Source organism: Calonectris borealis, chromosome 2 (genome assembly GCF_964195595.1).
Source record: "Calonectris borealis chromosome 2, bCalBor7.hap1.2, whole genome shotgun sequence".
Taxonomy (NCBI): domain Eukaryota; kingdom Metazoa; phylum Chordata; class Aves; order Procellariiformes; family Procellariidae; genus Calonectris; species Calonectris borealis.
Genome location: NC_134313.1, coordinates 39,149,259 through 39,162,670, shown reverse-complemented (window position 1 = coordinate 39,162,670; position 13,412 = coordinate 39,149,259). Strand labels below are relative to the sequence as shown.

The window sequence follows — 13,412 nt, the reverse complement described above, 5'->3', positions numbered from 1 at the left end:
TTTCTTTTTTTCTTTCTTTCTTCTTTTGATGATCTCTCTTTTCAGTTGTACAATAAAACAAAAAATTGTGTTCCTTTTTTCTTTAAGGCTTGCACCGATGCCACCGCCTCCACCACCAGTTTTGACAGACAACTATAGAACGCCTTATGATGACGCATATTACTTTTATGGGGTTAGGAATCCTTTGGATCCCAATCTTGCATATTGTAAGTTGGTGATTTTAGGTGGATTGGTTGTTAGAGTGATTCGGATGACTGCTTTTAATCTACTTAAATGATGAATAATGTAGAACTAGTAACAACGTTTTTTGTTAGTTCATTGTAGAATATGTTAGTGAAGACATTTGTAAATTTTAAAGAGATTTAGTTGAATTTAAGAAATAGATTTGTACCTTGGCATTGTATTTCTTGTTTTAGAGGTCATTAAGGATTAGCTAAGTTTCTTATAGAAGTTGAGAGTCCTGTTTGTAATTCTGTAGTCACAGAGTTTGAGCAGTGAGCTCTGTTCTTTTAAGTAATGGCAAATGTTTATATCTGAGCATTCAAAATTTAAAATAGTAATTTTTTTACTATGTAGATGGTACAGGTATGATGGGAATGCAACCCACACCTAATCCGGATCCTCCTTTAGGCCAAGCCCCAGTAGAGCAATCTGTGTAAGTGTTATCTGTATTCATATTCTTGTATTCTTGTTTGTATTTATCTGTATTAATAAGCTTTTCATGTTGGGAGTATTTTGCTGACAATGGATATGCCTGTGAAATAAAGTGTGTTAAAGACAACTCTTCAAACTTCTAATCAAGAATTTCTATCTAAACAATAATTCAGTGAACTCCTAATTTTTATATGGATTTATGAAAATGTTTGAGATTATGAACTGCTAGGCTGTGGAAAACAATAGCTCTTAAATATTTCAAGCAGGGATTTTTTTTTTTTTTTTTTTTTTAATTCCGCCCCCGCCCCCCCCCCCCGGACCCTATGATGTTTTCCTTTTATATGTGTGGTTTTCTAATTCAGAAGTAACACTGGACAGAGGAGTACAGGAGACAGACAAAGAAGCATAGAAGTATTTTCTGAAGAAAAAACAAAGCCTTCCAAAGAGGCAACATTATCTTATCAACAAGAATTACAACAGCAGGTACTGAGTGATAAAGCTTCTGATGCTTTCTTCTTTTACTTTTTAACATATATTGGTTGTAACTGTAGTACTCTTTCAAACATATTTATTTAGTCTGCAAGTAAAAAGCTTTCTTAACTCTCCCTCCCTTCGTCACTTTCTTCCTCCCGTTCCTCTGACCATGCTTTAGCTCATTTTAGCTCTTCAGGTGGACAGTAAGCTCTTCAATTTTTTTGTCAGAGGTAGAGAGAATGTTAAGACTGACAGCAAACATATTAGTTCCAGGCATGGAGTTTTATATAATTATTTTCATAAACATAAGAACCTGCATCTTAAAAGCAATGAGTTGTGTTCCTCTGATATTCCTGTTGAAAGATTGCTTTTGAGCATTACTGCTATAATTATTAGGAACACTCTAATTTCGATAAGTTCTTCATGATCATTTGGATCCTAATTCAAAAGCTTCCCTAATGTTTACTTTCAGTGTGTTTGTAGGCAGTGTCTTATCTCTATTCAGCTTCCTTTTTGATAGACTAGACAAATTTCTTGAGTCTCCTGTCTTCCAGTAGATGTCCTAGTCCCCTACTCATTTTAGTGGCATTTCGCTGCTGCACCTTGTGGGAGTTTATATTTATAAAATGTATTTGACCATGATAAGACATGTTATTTCAGAAGAGATTTTGCTAGAACCCAAAACCGTGGCACTAACGTTTTCTTATCTTATTCTTCTTTATGTATTTCTTCAGTGGACATAAATAATTGCTATAAAAATATTCTAGTTCTAATTATGATTGTGCATAGGGATAAAGGAGAGGCTGCCAATTAAGGTCAAATTAAGAATAAAATAAACATTTAGGAAGAGTGTCTGAAATTGTACTTACGCTTCTCTGAAGGCATTTTCTCACTATAGTCTTAAGAAGTAAATTTTATCCTGCCATATGAGAGACTGCACAATTTGACATAAAGGTCTAATAAACGTGGCATGATACAGTCTTTCAAAGTTATTATGTTGCTTATGGTTGACGGTAAACAGAAGGTATTCTGCTTTTTTTTCCTATATACAAATCTCACTGACCATTTTTGTAAACAGTCGAAGGGGCTAGATGGGTCTTTGTGTTGACTCATTATATCTCATACGAAATTGTCTGACAACTTGATAAAGCGAAATGTTTATCTAATGCACAGAAGAAACAAACTTAAGAAAAATACATTAATATATTTCAGCTACATAAATAGTAGCTAATTTTTTAAAAGCTTTGGATAGAAGATGGACTTTTTTAAACAGCTGTTCTCTTTATAAATGCTACATTAAGTTATTAGGAGACTTAGTTATATAATTTTAACCTGATTTTGAAGAAAAGGAAGAACAAACCATCTGAACAGTGCTGTGTTATTTGCATACATCATCATGTATTACTGCAGAAAATTATTTCATGAATGGTTATAGAATAGTGTAGCATTCTATTAAGGCATTTATTGTTAGAAGTCTGTCTTTATCTCATGTCATCTCTAGTCTAAGTTTTGGTTAAACAAAATATACCAGGTTGAGAGAAGCAAGCGCTCTAGTATTGTAGAATTTTGTCTGTTTAATTTTCAGGCAGTATAAACTTCTGTATCAAAGATCCAAAGATACGGGACTTTTGATCTACTGCAAGTGTCAGATACGAACATTTCTGGAACTTGGAAGTCTTGTAATGTGTATCTGTATGTTTCTCTGTGATTATGCACAATTGGACGTGCACGTTTTGACAACAGTATTCAATGCACTGTCTGCAGTATAGGCAGTGAAATGTTTGCGATTTGCTTGATATGGATGGGGGAATGGGTAATGATAGCATTCAGCTTGCTTCGTTAACTTTTTATTAAAATTATACTTAATGTGATATTTTTATGCAACTGACTTTGGTTTGTTTGTTTTTAGATAAGAGAGAGAGAGGAACGACGCAGACAAGAGAGAGAGGAGAAGGAACGCTACGAAGCCAAGTTAGAAGCAGAAATGAGGAATTACAACCCCTGGGGAAAAGGTGGTGGTGGTGCTCCTCTCAGAGATGCAAAAGGAAATCTGATAAGTATGTTTGCCAAAATTATGCATTGCTTCTTCAAGATTGATGTTTTCTTGCTCTCATAAGGGCTCTATTCAGATATGTTATTCCTCGTTTTGTAATGGTGGTAGCCCTTTATTGACAAATAGACGTACTTGTTTCAAGCAGATACACTCTAGGAATATTTAACTGAGTAATTATTTTGATTTCTGTGGGATCATTCGAAGAGTACAATTTGAACAAAATGGGAAACACAACTATAAGTGAAGACACAATGCAATAGTAAAGGGAGAAGGAGGAAAACAAGCTGTTAGAATCATCTGCAATACAAATGTGCTAAAGTCTTTTGTGAAAACTTTTATTTAAACGTTTTCCAGGAACAGGTTTTTTTAATTGTTTTTCTTTTTTAAAATAACTTCTAGGCTTAGAAAGCTGTACTTGTGACATGGAAAATGGAAGCACGTTTGAATAAATATATAAAGCGAAGTGGAATATTTAAATTTCCCCAAGTAACACAGCTGGTAAATGGCTATATAAATAGCAGTCAGCAGTAATGTTTTTTAGTTTAATTTTTTTCCAAGTGCTGTTTTATACAAGATGGGAGTAGTGAACTGGGAGATAGCTATGATCCAGGCAAGTTGTTCATCCACCCCTCCAGTAAATCGGAGATAGATGTAAGATTAAAACTCAAATTCCTCATCCTAGTTCCTAGTGAACCCTACAGGAATAGTTTATCTAAAATAAAAATAGTACTCAGTAGGCACAATGAGATTTGTATATTTCAAAGTCTTGGCCTATGCTAGCTCTCTTCATTCTTGCCTTTAACATCTGAGTGAGTGAGTCTTACAGTTTTATAACTGTGGATTTCTAATGTGAAACAAACTGATTTTCTTGTTATTGGGATACGATGTTGAATTCTGATTAGATTTTTAAAATATGTCTCCTAATAAAATATGAGAATTTTCAAAGCATGGAAAACTTACTGGATAACAGTTTTTATATAAATAATTAGTTTCAGTTTTATGACACCTGAGCGACATCTGGCTAAATTCATAGTGTAGTTTGAGGGTAGGGGGTAAAGTTTAAATGCTTTTCAAAGATTGTGTGCCCAAATAATAAGTTTAGAAGCTTGTGTTGAGGATCCAAGCTTGTGTTTATCCCCACAGCAGATAGAGGTGTTCACACTGCCTAACTTTAGGCACTGCATTTAAGTGTCTGGCTTCTTTCTCTAGGCTTTACAATGGTGTGAGTAGAATGGGTCAGAGGAAAATATAGGTCTTTCATATGAACCTGAGCCCTGCGTATAACTGCTAAGAAGCTTATCTCCATCCATAAATGAGGAACCAAGAGAAAGAAGTTTCTTAGCCTGTTTTCCTGAATTACACATCTAAAGTTATTTTTCCCACCATAGTTTAGCAGCATGATGGATAAGCTATGAGTTAAATGTCATGAAACATAACATGCTTTCTGCCAGGTCTCTTTTTTATGCAGTGTGACTTGTCTTTTTATCCTCTTGAAAATGTCTGTAAATAGCTTTTGAGACTCTCGTGTGTGCAAAGGCTGCTTTTCGGAGAGGGATGTAATTTAAAGTTCTTGGAATCTCTGTGCTTAAATGACTACAGTAATTCATAATTATCAGAAACACTGTTTAAAAAGATAATCTGAAAACTGTGTAGTAATTTTTTGTTTTGAAAGGAGCGTTCAAGATATAGTATGGTAACACTTCAAAATGAGCTGAAATTAACATCTTTGATCAGGATTTTTATGGTAACTGAGAGGCATCATGTAAATTTTGGTGAAAATGTTGGATGACATTGTTTTGCTTACATACAGAAATCTACACCTGGATTACTACTAAAGATATGAAGACCAAAATACACTTTAATGGTTCAATTGTGCATATCGCCCCTAATAGTAATCAAATAGAGATTCAGTACTTAAAATACCAATACTAAACTTGAAAGTATTTTACAGCTTTAAGGAAATAGAAGAAGGGGTGGTTTCTAAATACATGCTTGTCAACAATCTTGTCAGTCATTTTTGTATTTGAGCTCTTTGTCTTTCCATTTCATAGCATTTTTGGGCAGGGGAGAGGGGAGTTTTGCTGTGAAGAATCATTCCTAGCAAAAGAAAACCAACAAAATAAATCTTTTAATCAGTGAATTCCTAGTATTTCACCTATACCTTCTATATTCTTGTCTTTGCTTAAATTTTTTGATCCCATGGTTGGTGTGCCCAGGAAAAGTGGAGACTGCTCAAAAATCCCTGTATTTTTGAGAATCTATGGTGAACATGCCTTTTATGAGAATAAAATGTTATAAACAGTTATTTCCCCTTTCCTTTAGCGGACTTGAATATGATGCACAAGCAAAACGAAGATGCATATCATAATCCAGAGGCAAGACTATATGAAGATAAAAGGGCTATTGTATCTGTTGACCTAAGTTTGGCCTCCCCAAGACCTGAGAACACAGAAGCATCTACAAATAAAATAGCAGGTTTTTAAGAATACTGTATTACAGCTCTAATTATGTATAGGTCTTAGTGATCTTAGTTTCTTTACTCCTTTCTAGTAGTCCTATGATAGTGTTAGTGCTCTCTACCTGCAAAGTCAGTATCATGCTTCTTTCCCAAACTACTTCATTGCTGTCACTGTGTGCACTGAAAATGTATTTTCTCATCTGTCTTGTCAGTAATGATAACTAATAAGTGTTTTAGCACTGAACAGTCAGGATCAGTATATTAGTTTTCCAGGTTCAACATTATCTAATCAAATCTTCATACGCATTTCTTTTACTTTTAAATGACACAGTAAAATACAACTGTATAGTAGGAGAGAAGATGGAAATAAAAGGAGGAGGAGGGTCTGCAGATGTATGGTGTTACAGGTTAAGATGAAATTGGTACAGTTACTAGGTTAACAAGTTCTAAAAAGTTACAGGTAAATTGGATACATATGCAGCCCTGTGCACTGCTTCCAAGTTTTAGGGATTTGATTTTACTTTCCTATTTAAAAACTAACGCGTCTTTCTCTTCTTGCGTTTTGTGAGACATCTAAATGAGAGCGCTGTGGTACTCCAGACCTGTCCCTGGTCTGGGATGAGCAAAGGCCAGGATCGGTGGTGGTCTCCTCAAGTCATCTTAGATGCTGCTTTTCTTTCTCTTGTCTGAACTGTTGCACTTCTATATAAAGAATTACATGGTATTTGGGGCATGGATCTACTTCGCACGATTGCAATTCAGAGTCCTGTCCACTGGCTGTGGAATCAATTTTTTTTGTTCTTTCTGTCCCACCCCTTGCTCTTTCTCCCTAATACAGTGTATATTTAACCACTTAGTAAGAAGTGAAACAGCCAAGGCCAATAAAGTAATAATGCAGAATAGCAAAGAGCCCCCTGTTTAGATCACTTACTTTTGGATCAGGAGGTGGTGCAATCAGTGATGGGAACTTTATAGTCTTGCACCTTCCATTTGATTAGTCAGGCAGTGAAGTGACTTTGTGTAGGTTTTGGTGGTTTTGGTGTACTCCTTGGAATGCAAGCACATGCTCCTAAAGCTAGGCTGTAGCAGTAAGCATGTGCATTCCTATGGGAATATGTGTATCTGTTATTTCTGCTTTCATCTGACTTGGGTGGTATACATCACCAGATAGGGAAATGTAGGTAGGGAACATGAGAACAGCTACAGCTGTGTTCGTCCCAACTCAGTGGAGCTATGGCTCTTGCACGTCCTTGAGGCACTGTCCTTTGGAGCAGATATGATATGAATGAAAAACATGCTGTGTCAGCTGAAAAGTTAACACAACTTACTCTACTTTTCCTTTACTTACTTCCTTTCTCCTCTGCTTCCTGTGGGGATCCTGTCCTGTGTGGTGTCTGAGTTAATCCTCCCGTCTAGAGCTTTTGGGACTGTATGGTTGTAACACATTCATAACTCAGGGCTAAAGGACACCTGACACTTTAAACTTCATTGTATGGAAGGCACCTTATACTGGCAGAATTCAATTTTCTGACTGCTTAGAATTTTATTTGCCAGTTTGGCGTTGCTATTTTACCTAAGTATTTGTTCTGTTAGGATGTTCTGTTTTCAAAGAGTGAATAAACCTAAAGAACAGAACTACATGTGCGAAGTCAGAATAATTGTAAGCAGTAAAGTTGAGATGTAGAATCTTTGCTATTCTAATTAACTTACAGGTAACATTTTTAGATACTAAACTGCAGATTGGACAGTAGAATATATGAACTTTTATAGGTGTTATTTTGTAAAAAGACAACTCGCTTGGACATTATTAATTGAGCAGTTAAAACCTGACTGTATTCTAGGCAGACAACATAAGAACTCTTAATCCCAGCTATTGTTTTCAGCTATAGCCTCGAATTATGGCTGTCATAAACTACCTTTTGAAACAAGTGTCTCAGATTCCCGCTTCTTCACTCTGGCTTGCTGTCTTAAATTTGCTTGGATTTTTACCTGTAACTTCCCCCCTCTTAGGTTTTACATTTGCACAGACCTCTCCTTTTGCTCGAGGTAATGTGTTCGGTGAACCACCATCTCCACAGCATCTTAAGCGACAGGAGTCGTACAAGAACTTTCTTCGTCTACAGGTGAATGCGCACATGAGTTATCACCTGGTTAAATAAATTTTAAAAAGAGGGATTACAGTCAAAGTCAGTCATCACTGTTGATCAAAGACCTTATCCAATCATAGCCAATTCTGTACACAAGAGATCTACTAAGAGCTATATGCTATTGACGCTCAGATTTTGCCTTACATACGAAATGCTTATAAAAGTGATGCTATTAATAGCTGGCTTCATTAATCTAGATTCTGTCTTTTTTTTCTGAGTACAGCTCTCTAAATACAGTATTGAGTTCTCAAACTGTGCATACAGTACAAGTTTGCATACATAAATATGTAAAGAAACAAAGATGTTTGCCCTTGGAAGTGTCTATGATCCAAATGGATGTTTGTCAGAATGAAATGGTGATCAGTGAGACAATAATAGTGGAGTTATTTATTGATGGGTATATAAAACGTGATTGTTTGTCTACCAGCTTCTGTCTTCTGTCCGTAATACTTCGAATCTTATGCCACAAGAACTAAATATCAATTTAATTAAATACTAATATCAAGGAAATCCTAGATAATTTAAAAGAGTACAAATATCACACAGTAATTTGATGTGGATCTCTCAAAAAGGTTTTTTTCCATGTATAGTGCTGCCAAAAAGAATAAAGAATGGGCAGACCTTTGGCTTCAGTAAGTCAGCGCTGTGTCTAAAAATATTATAATTGTGGAAAGGAAAAAGATAATTCCTATGTCTTTTTTGTTTTGGTTTCCCATCTTCCATTATTTAATCAGTGAAGAAAAGTGTTATTCTACCACATCCAGAGTAGAGTAAATGTTAGGAAATATTCAGGTTTTATTAGTAGCATTTATAATTAGTGTTCTTACTGGAGGGTGGTTCCATAAATAGTGGCCAAAAAGAAATAGTAAAATATCATCTCATTTTAAAGGAATTCTGAAGCTGAAGTGTAAGACTAGCCGTAGAATTCTTTCAGTTGCTTCATAGAATCTTTGATTGTGCAAGTAGGTACTTCAAAAGTCATAGAAGATCATGATGGTAAATGTTGTTCATCAGATTATTGCTGGCTATTGACAGTTAAATACTTCTTTGCTTTATTTTCTAGATTGAAGAAAAGAGACGTAGGGAAGAAGCAGAGCGAGAAAAACTTAGAATGGAAGAAGAAAAAGAAGAAAAACGACTAGCTGAACAGAGGATGAGAATTCAAAAAGCGTATGAAGATGAACAAGAAGAGAAAAGAAAGAAAGAGGAGGAGGTGTAGTATTTTGTTACTTTGACTTTTTTCCATCCTAAACTAACCCTTTGTAATATTTGTCCTCTAGATTAAGAAAGTAAACTGAAAAGTGTTCTGTGAATTGGTCTTTGTTTTTAATCGGTCTACATTAGCCAGAGGAGAGGTAGAAAATTGTCAGTATTAACTAGCACATTCTTCTCACTCTTTATGGTATATTACCAACTTGAAGTACTGTTAATTCTTCTAAGAAAAATTCTATAGTTTTAAAATTGACAGTGGTGCTCTCCTTTCTAAAGGAAATTGTGAGGCCAATAAAAAGCTCTGTCAAATTGGTGAATTAAAAAAAAAAAAAGAACAGCTTTTTTTCTTTTTTTGTCAGCCTTTTAAATCTAGCTTTCATGGAATTATTTGTATTCTGAATGTAACTATACAGGAAGATTTTGTAAAGCCTTTTTTTGAATTGGCCAGGATATATCTTTGAGATAAGAATACTGCTTGTTTTGGGAGAATGCCAAGCAAATCTAATGAATAATTTTCGTGGAGGTAAACTTGTGATTTAATTCAAAACCAAAAGATTTATTTATCAGGTTTGGAAAATTGAATGAATTTGCATAATTCAGAATCTCATAAATAATTGTAGGGAAAGGCCATCGGAGATGGAAAAATCTTTCAGCACCTGCAGGATTATGAAAGATCAGTTCAGGATGTAGGACTTCAAGATTTCTAAGACAGAACACTTAGCTTATATTCTCTTCCCTAGTATGAGCAAGTGAGTTGGATGAGTCTTGTCTTCTGAATAATAGAGCTGATCTAGTATAGAGTAGGAAGCTAACTGGTATCATCGCTTTTCACAGACACAAGAGTAAAATTGAGACTGGATGATAATTTTCTCTGTGGGATTGTGATAGGGTGGTGCATGTTTGCAGTATGTTTTGTTTGAATCTGAATTTTTGGAAATGACTCCTACAGTTTCGCCTTAACTGGCAGCAGATCTGGGGACACAAACTGGTGTTTATTGAAGTTATTAGGAATTCTGTTAAATGATGTTAGCAGAGCCAGGACTGCAGATGTTTAATATTTGCATGGCATAGTTTTTAATTTGAATGTTTGAAGTCAGCCTAATGAAATATGCTTTTCATTTCATACTAATCACTTTGATGTGTAATTTTAACTTCTCAAAGAAAAACAAAGCAAAACTTTAATAATGTTGAGTCTTTTGTATGTACTAATAATGTTTATGTTACAGCGAAGATTGAAAAATAAAGAAATAATTCGATTAGATGAAGAGAGGCAAAAAGAGGCAGAAAAAAGAAGAAAAGAAAAAGAAGAAAAGCTAGATGAACAACTTAGACAATATTTTGAGAAAGAAAAGATGGAAGAGGAAAAGAAGATGGTATGCTTCAGTGACTTTCTAAGATACAAATACTTCTTCCTAACTTTTAAAAATAACTGAATTTTAAAGAAATTGCATGATTTCTTAGAACTCTACCTTCAGTGTTCCCCTCTTAGTTTATCAAGCTACGGTACACTTAGCGCACACAGAGAACAGCTGATTGAAAAATCAGATGTACTACAGTGGAAACTTACCTTGCTGATCAAATTCACGTTAAAAAAAATAGTAAAAACAAGAGAAATAAAAGAAAGCTGCACTCTATAGTTGATTTTTATATCTGCTGTGAAGTACCGTGGCCTGCCTTTGCTGAGGTCCAAATACAAATAAAAATAAAGTTATATAATTTGGAGGACTTGAGGATTGTTCATCTTTAACAATGATGTTCTCTGTAATTTCATTATTTTCCTTTCACCTGGATGATGTAAGAAGTCCATCATATAGAATTCTGATGGGCAAAATCTAAGTAAATTATAGAACTGTTTCTCTTCTAGAAATTTCTACATGTCATTTCTCTGAAATGGACAGATACAATGGTAATGTCTAGAGGAAAAAAAGATATGTAACTTAACCATAAATTTAAAGAACTACATCAGAGGAAAAAAGTATTAAAACTACTGTAGGTAGAAAATAAAATCACATTAAATAATTTTTGCAATAATTTTATGCGGTTAAGAGTTGAAAGCAAATTAAATACAAAAATAATTCAATTAAGATAAGCAAAAGCATTTTTCTGTCAAATGAAAAATATTAACAAAACTCTTCCTGTCCAAAATAACACTTTATTCAGAATCTATAGGAATGTAGTTTCAGTCTTGCTTTCCCCTTTGCAGTTTTCAAGGCAGCCTTCTCCCATCGTTTCTGCCCTTCAGAACAAATCAATAAGAAAAGAAGAAAGGATTCCCTCTGCTGAGAGCCATATATCTTACTATGCACAAGTATGGTTTTTATAGTAAACTTTTAGTGATTTATTTAAGACAGTACAGTGTATTAAATCCTACCAGGTTTTTAATGTTTGCCTATTATTACTGAAATACCACAGATAACTGGAGGCAGTCTTTATATTAGCTAGTCTTGTAGCTCTGAAATGGAATGTTCAGTTTTATTCAAAGTATTGAATAAATTTTTGGGGGTGTGTTCTTTTAATTTTTTTTCTGCATGCGCATTTTCTGTAGAGATGAGCACCCTATTTTTGAATCTACATACTCTGTCCAGACCCTTACCGAAGGTTTAACGATCTCAGGGTTTAGGATAAGAAAGTTTACATCTAATCTAGCAACTCATCGTGTTCACTCAGAGAAGAACTTAGCTCAGGCATGAAGTTTAATGTTGATTCCTAGCTACAGACATTATTGTTTTATCTTCATGTTTTTGCAGGTGCAAAAAGATTATAATTCCTGATACGCTTCACTTTCCTCTTTGCATCACGAATGACTTACAGTAGTGGTCCCGAGACCACTCATTTCTTTCACTTGATTTAATCTTTCCTGGACATTTTTTTTTTTTTAAATAAATTTCTCCTGTAAAGAGTAGATTAAATAATCGTCTATGATATTTGAATCTCAGGTTACACTTCTGACTTTTTATTGGAAATGTTTTTTTTACCAACTGCCTGTATGAACTGGGCTAAAAATTTAAAAAATGAATTTGCCATGAAAACGATAATTTGGCAAAATACTTTATAGTGCAGTTTCGGAAAATGTTTTAAATAAGACTTTAAACCTTATTTAAAACTGTTGCTTTCCCTAAATGTTAACAATGCTCTGGACGAAGGTCAGTTTATTTCTGTGTCTTTGCAGTACTTGGTATAGCTTTGTCTAGATCTCTGAATAATGCATTATAGGTATTATCATAGTAATTTGGATTATAAATTTAAAGATCAGATTTAGAAAAACTTTAGGCATTAACAACCTGTAAGGTTACTACTGTCTTCCAGTAGTAGTGGTAGTTAATATAAATTGGACATAAAATAAGGAAATAAAATGTAAGGAGATAAAAATGTAAGGAAATAAAATTACTTATGTCTGCTATATTTTCTTCCTTTGACATACTAACATTTCATATTCATTATGATCACTAGGATCCTCCAAAACCAAGGGTTCCTTCTCCACCTGTCCCTGCTAGAAGAAATCAATTGCGTGCATTTGGTAGGTATTGTCTTTATTGCAAGCTCACTTTCTATTACAACAAAATTGTTCTCAGTTACAGTTCTCTTTCTTGCTTGCAAAGGAATAGTCTTACAAAGTTTGCATTTCTATGTGGGTGTCCTCTCTGTCTTAGTATTATCAGTCTATTAGTATGGTATGTCTGAAGTATTAATACAAAATAAAAATGCATTTATTATGTGTCTTCATCAGGAAATTTTTTTTTATAAAAACTCTTGATAATGGAATAGTCTGCATGGGAAGTGCTGGATCTTTCAATCAGGACAGTGGTGACCACTGTGTCCCAGGACATTACAAAACGGGAGAGTTTTGGATTGGCCAAATAATGGATTGGCCGAAAATGTGTAGAGCATTGCAGTCCTAACTCTTAAATTCTACTTTCCTTTGTTAGTCTGTCTAATCCTCTGCTCGTTCCTTTTAGCTTTCACTGGTGGTTTTAAAATTCAGACATGCTGGAAGGATGCTCTTTGCTTTTTACATGTTAGTTATCTTGGCAATATGTGGGTGGAAAGCAGTAGTTTTTCTTCTGATTCTTTTTTGTAAGTATAAAAGAAATGACAAGTGGAATGTGTAACAGTAAATGATGTCCTACAAATGCTAACCCCCTGCAGTCAGTACCTGGGTCCATTCTGGGGAGTTGTGGCTCTTCCACTAAATGGAAGGCAGAATGGTTCTTAATGCAGCTCTTGGAAAGCGACTGACTCAGACCATCTGTCATGAGAGAAGTAAAGACATATGAATTAAATCTTGTGTTTGAGGATTTAAGCTAGTAAAACTTGCTTGCCTGCTAGGTTCTGGACTCAGACTAAAAATCAGTAAAATATCAAATTATTAAGCATGTTATTTGGAAAATAAGGAATTTATGAAACTGTTTTAACT

At 34.6% G+C, this 13,412-nt stretch overlaps 1 protein-coding gene across 19 annotated transcripts in view; it reads left to right on the top strand.

Moving 5' to 3' along the window:
* The window catches only part of CSPP1 (centrosome and spindle pole associated protein 1), a 65,828-nt gene that overhangs the window by 34,284 nt on the left and 18,132 nt on the right, over window positions 1–13,412 (top strand). For 15 of the 19 annotated variants that reach the window (XR_012672325.1, XR_012672326.1, XM_075141696.1 and 12 more), the window contains 10 exons: window positions 88–206; window positions 577–655; window positions 1,017–1,137; window positions 3,038–3,185; window positions 5,504–5,656; window positions 7,650–7,762; window positions 8,850–8,999; window positions 10,225–10,371; window positions 11,202–11,306; window positions 12,449–12,515. Coding sequence is in view for 17 of the 19 variants with exons in the window: in XM_075141696.1 (XP_074997797.1) it covers window positions 88–206; window positions 577–655; window positions 1,017–1,137; window positions 3,038–3,185; window positions 5,504–5,656; window positions 7,650–7,762; window positions 8,850–8,999; window positions 10,225–10,371; window positions 11,202–11,306; window positions 12,449–12,515 (1,202 nt within the window). In the remaining 2 variants the exon portion in view is untranslated. The remainder of the gene's footprint in view (window positions 1–87; window positions 207–576; window positions 656–1,016; window positions 1,138–3,037; window positions 3,186–5,503; window positions 5,657–7,649; window positions 7,763–8,849; window positions 9,000–10,224; window positions 10,372–11,201; window positions 11,307–12,448; window positions 12,516–13,412) is intronic. The other 4 variants (XM_075141699.1, XM_075141698.1, XM_075141703.1 and 1 more) reach the window with 2 other exon arrangements.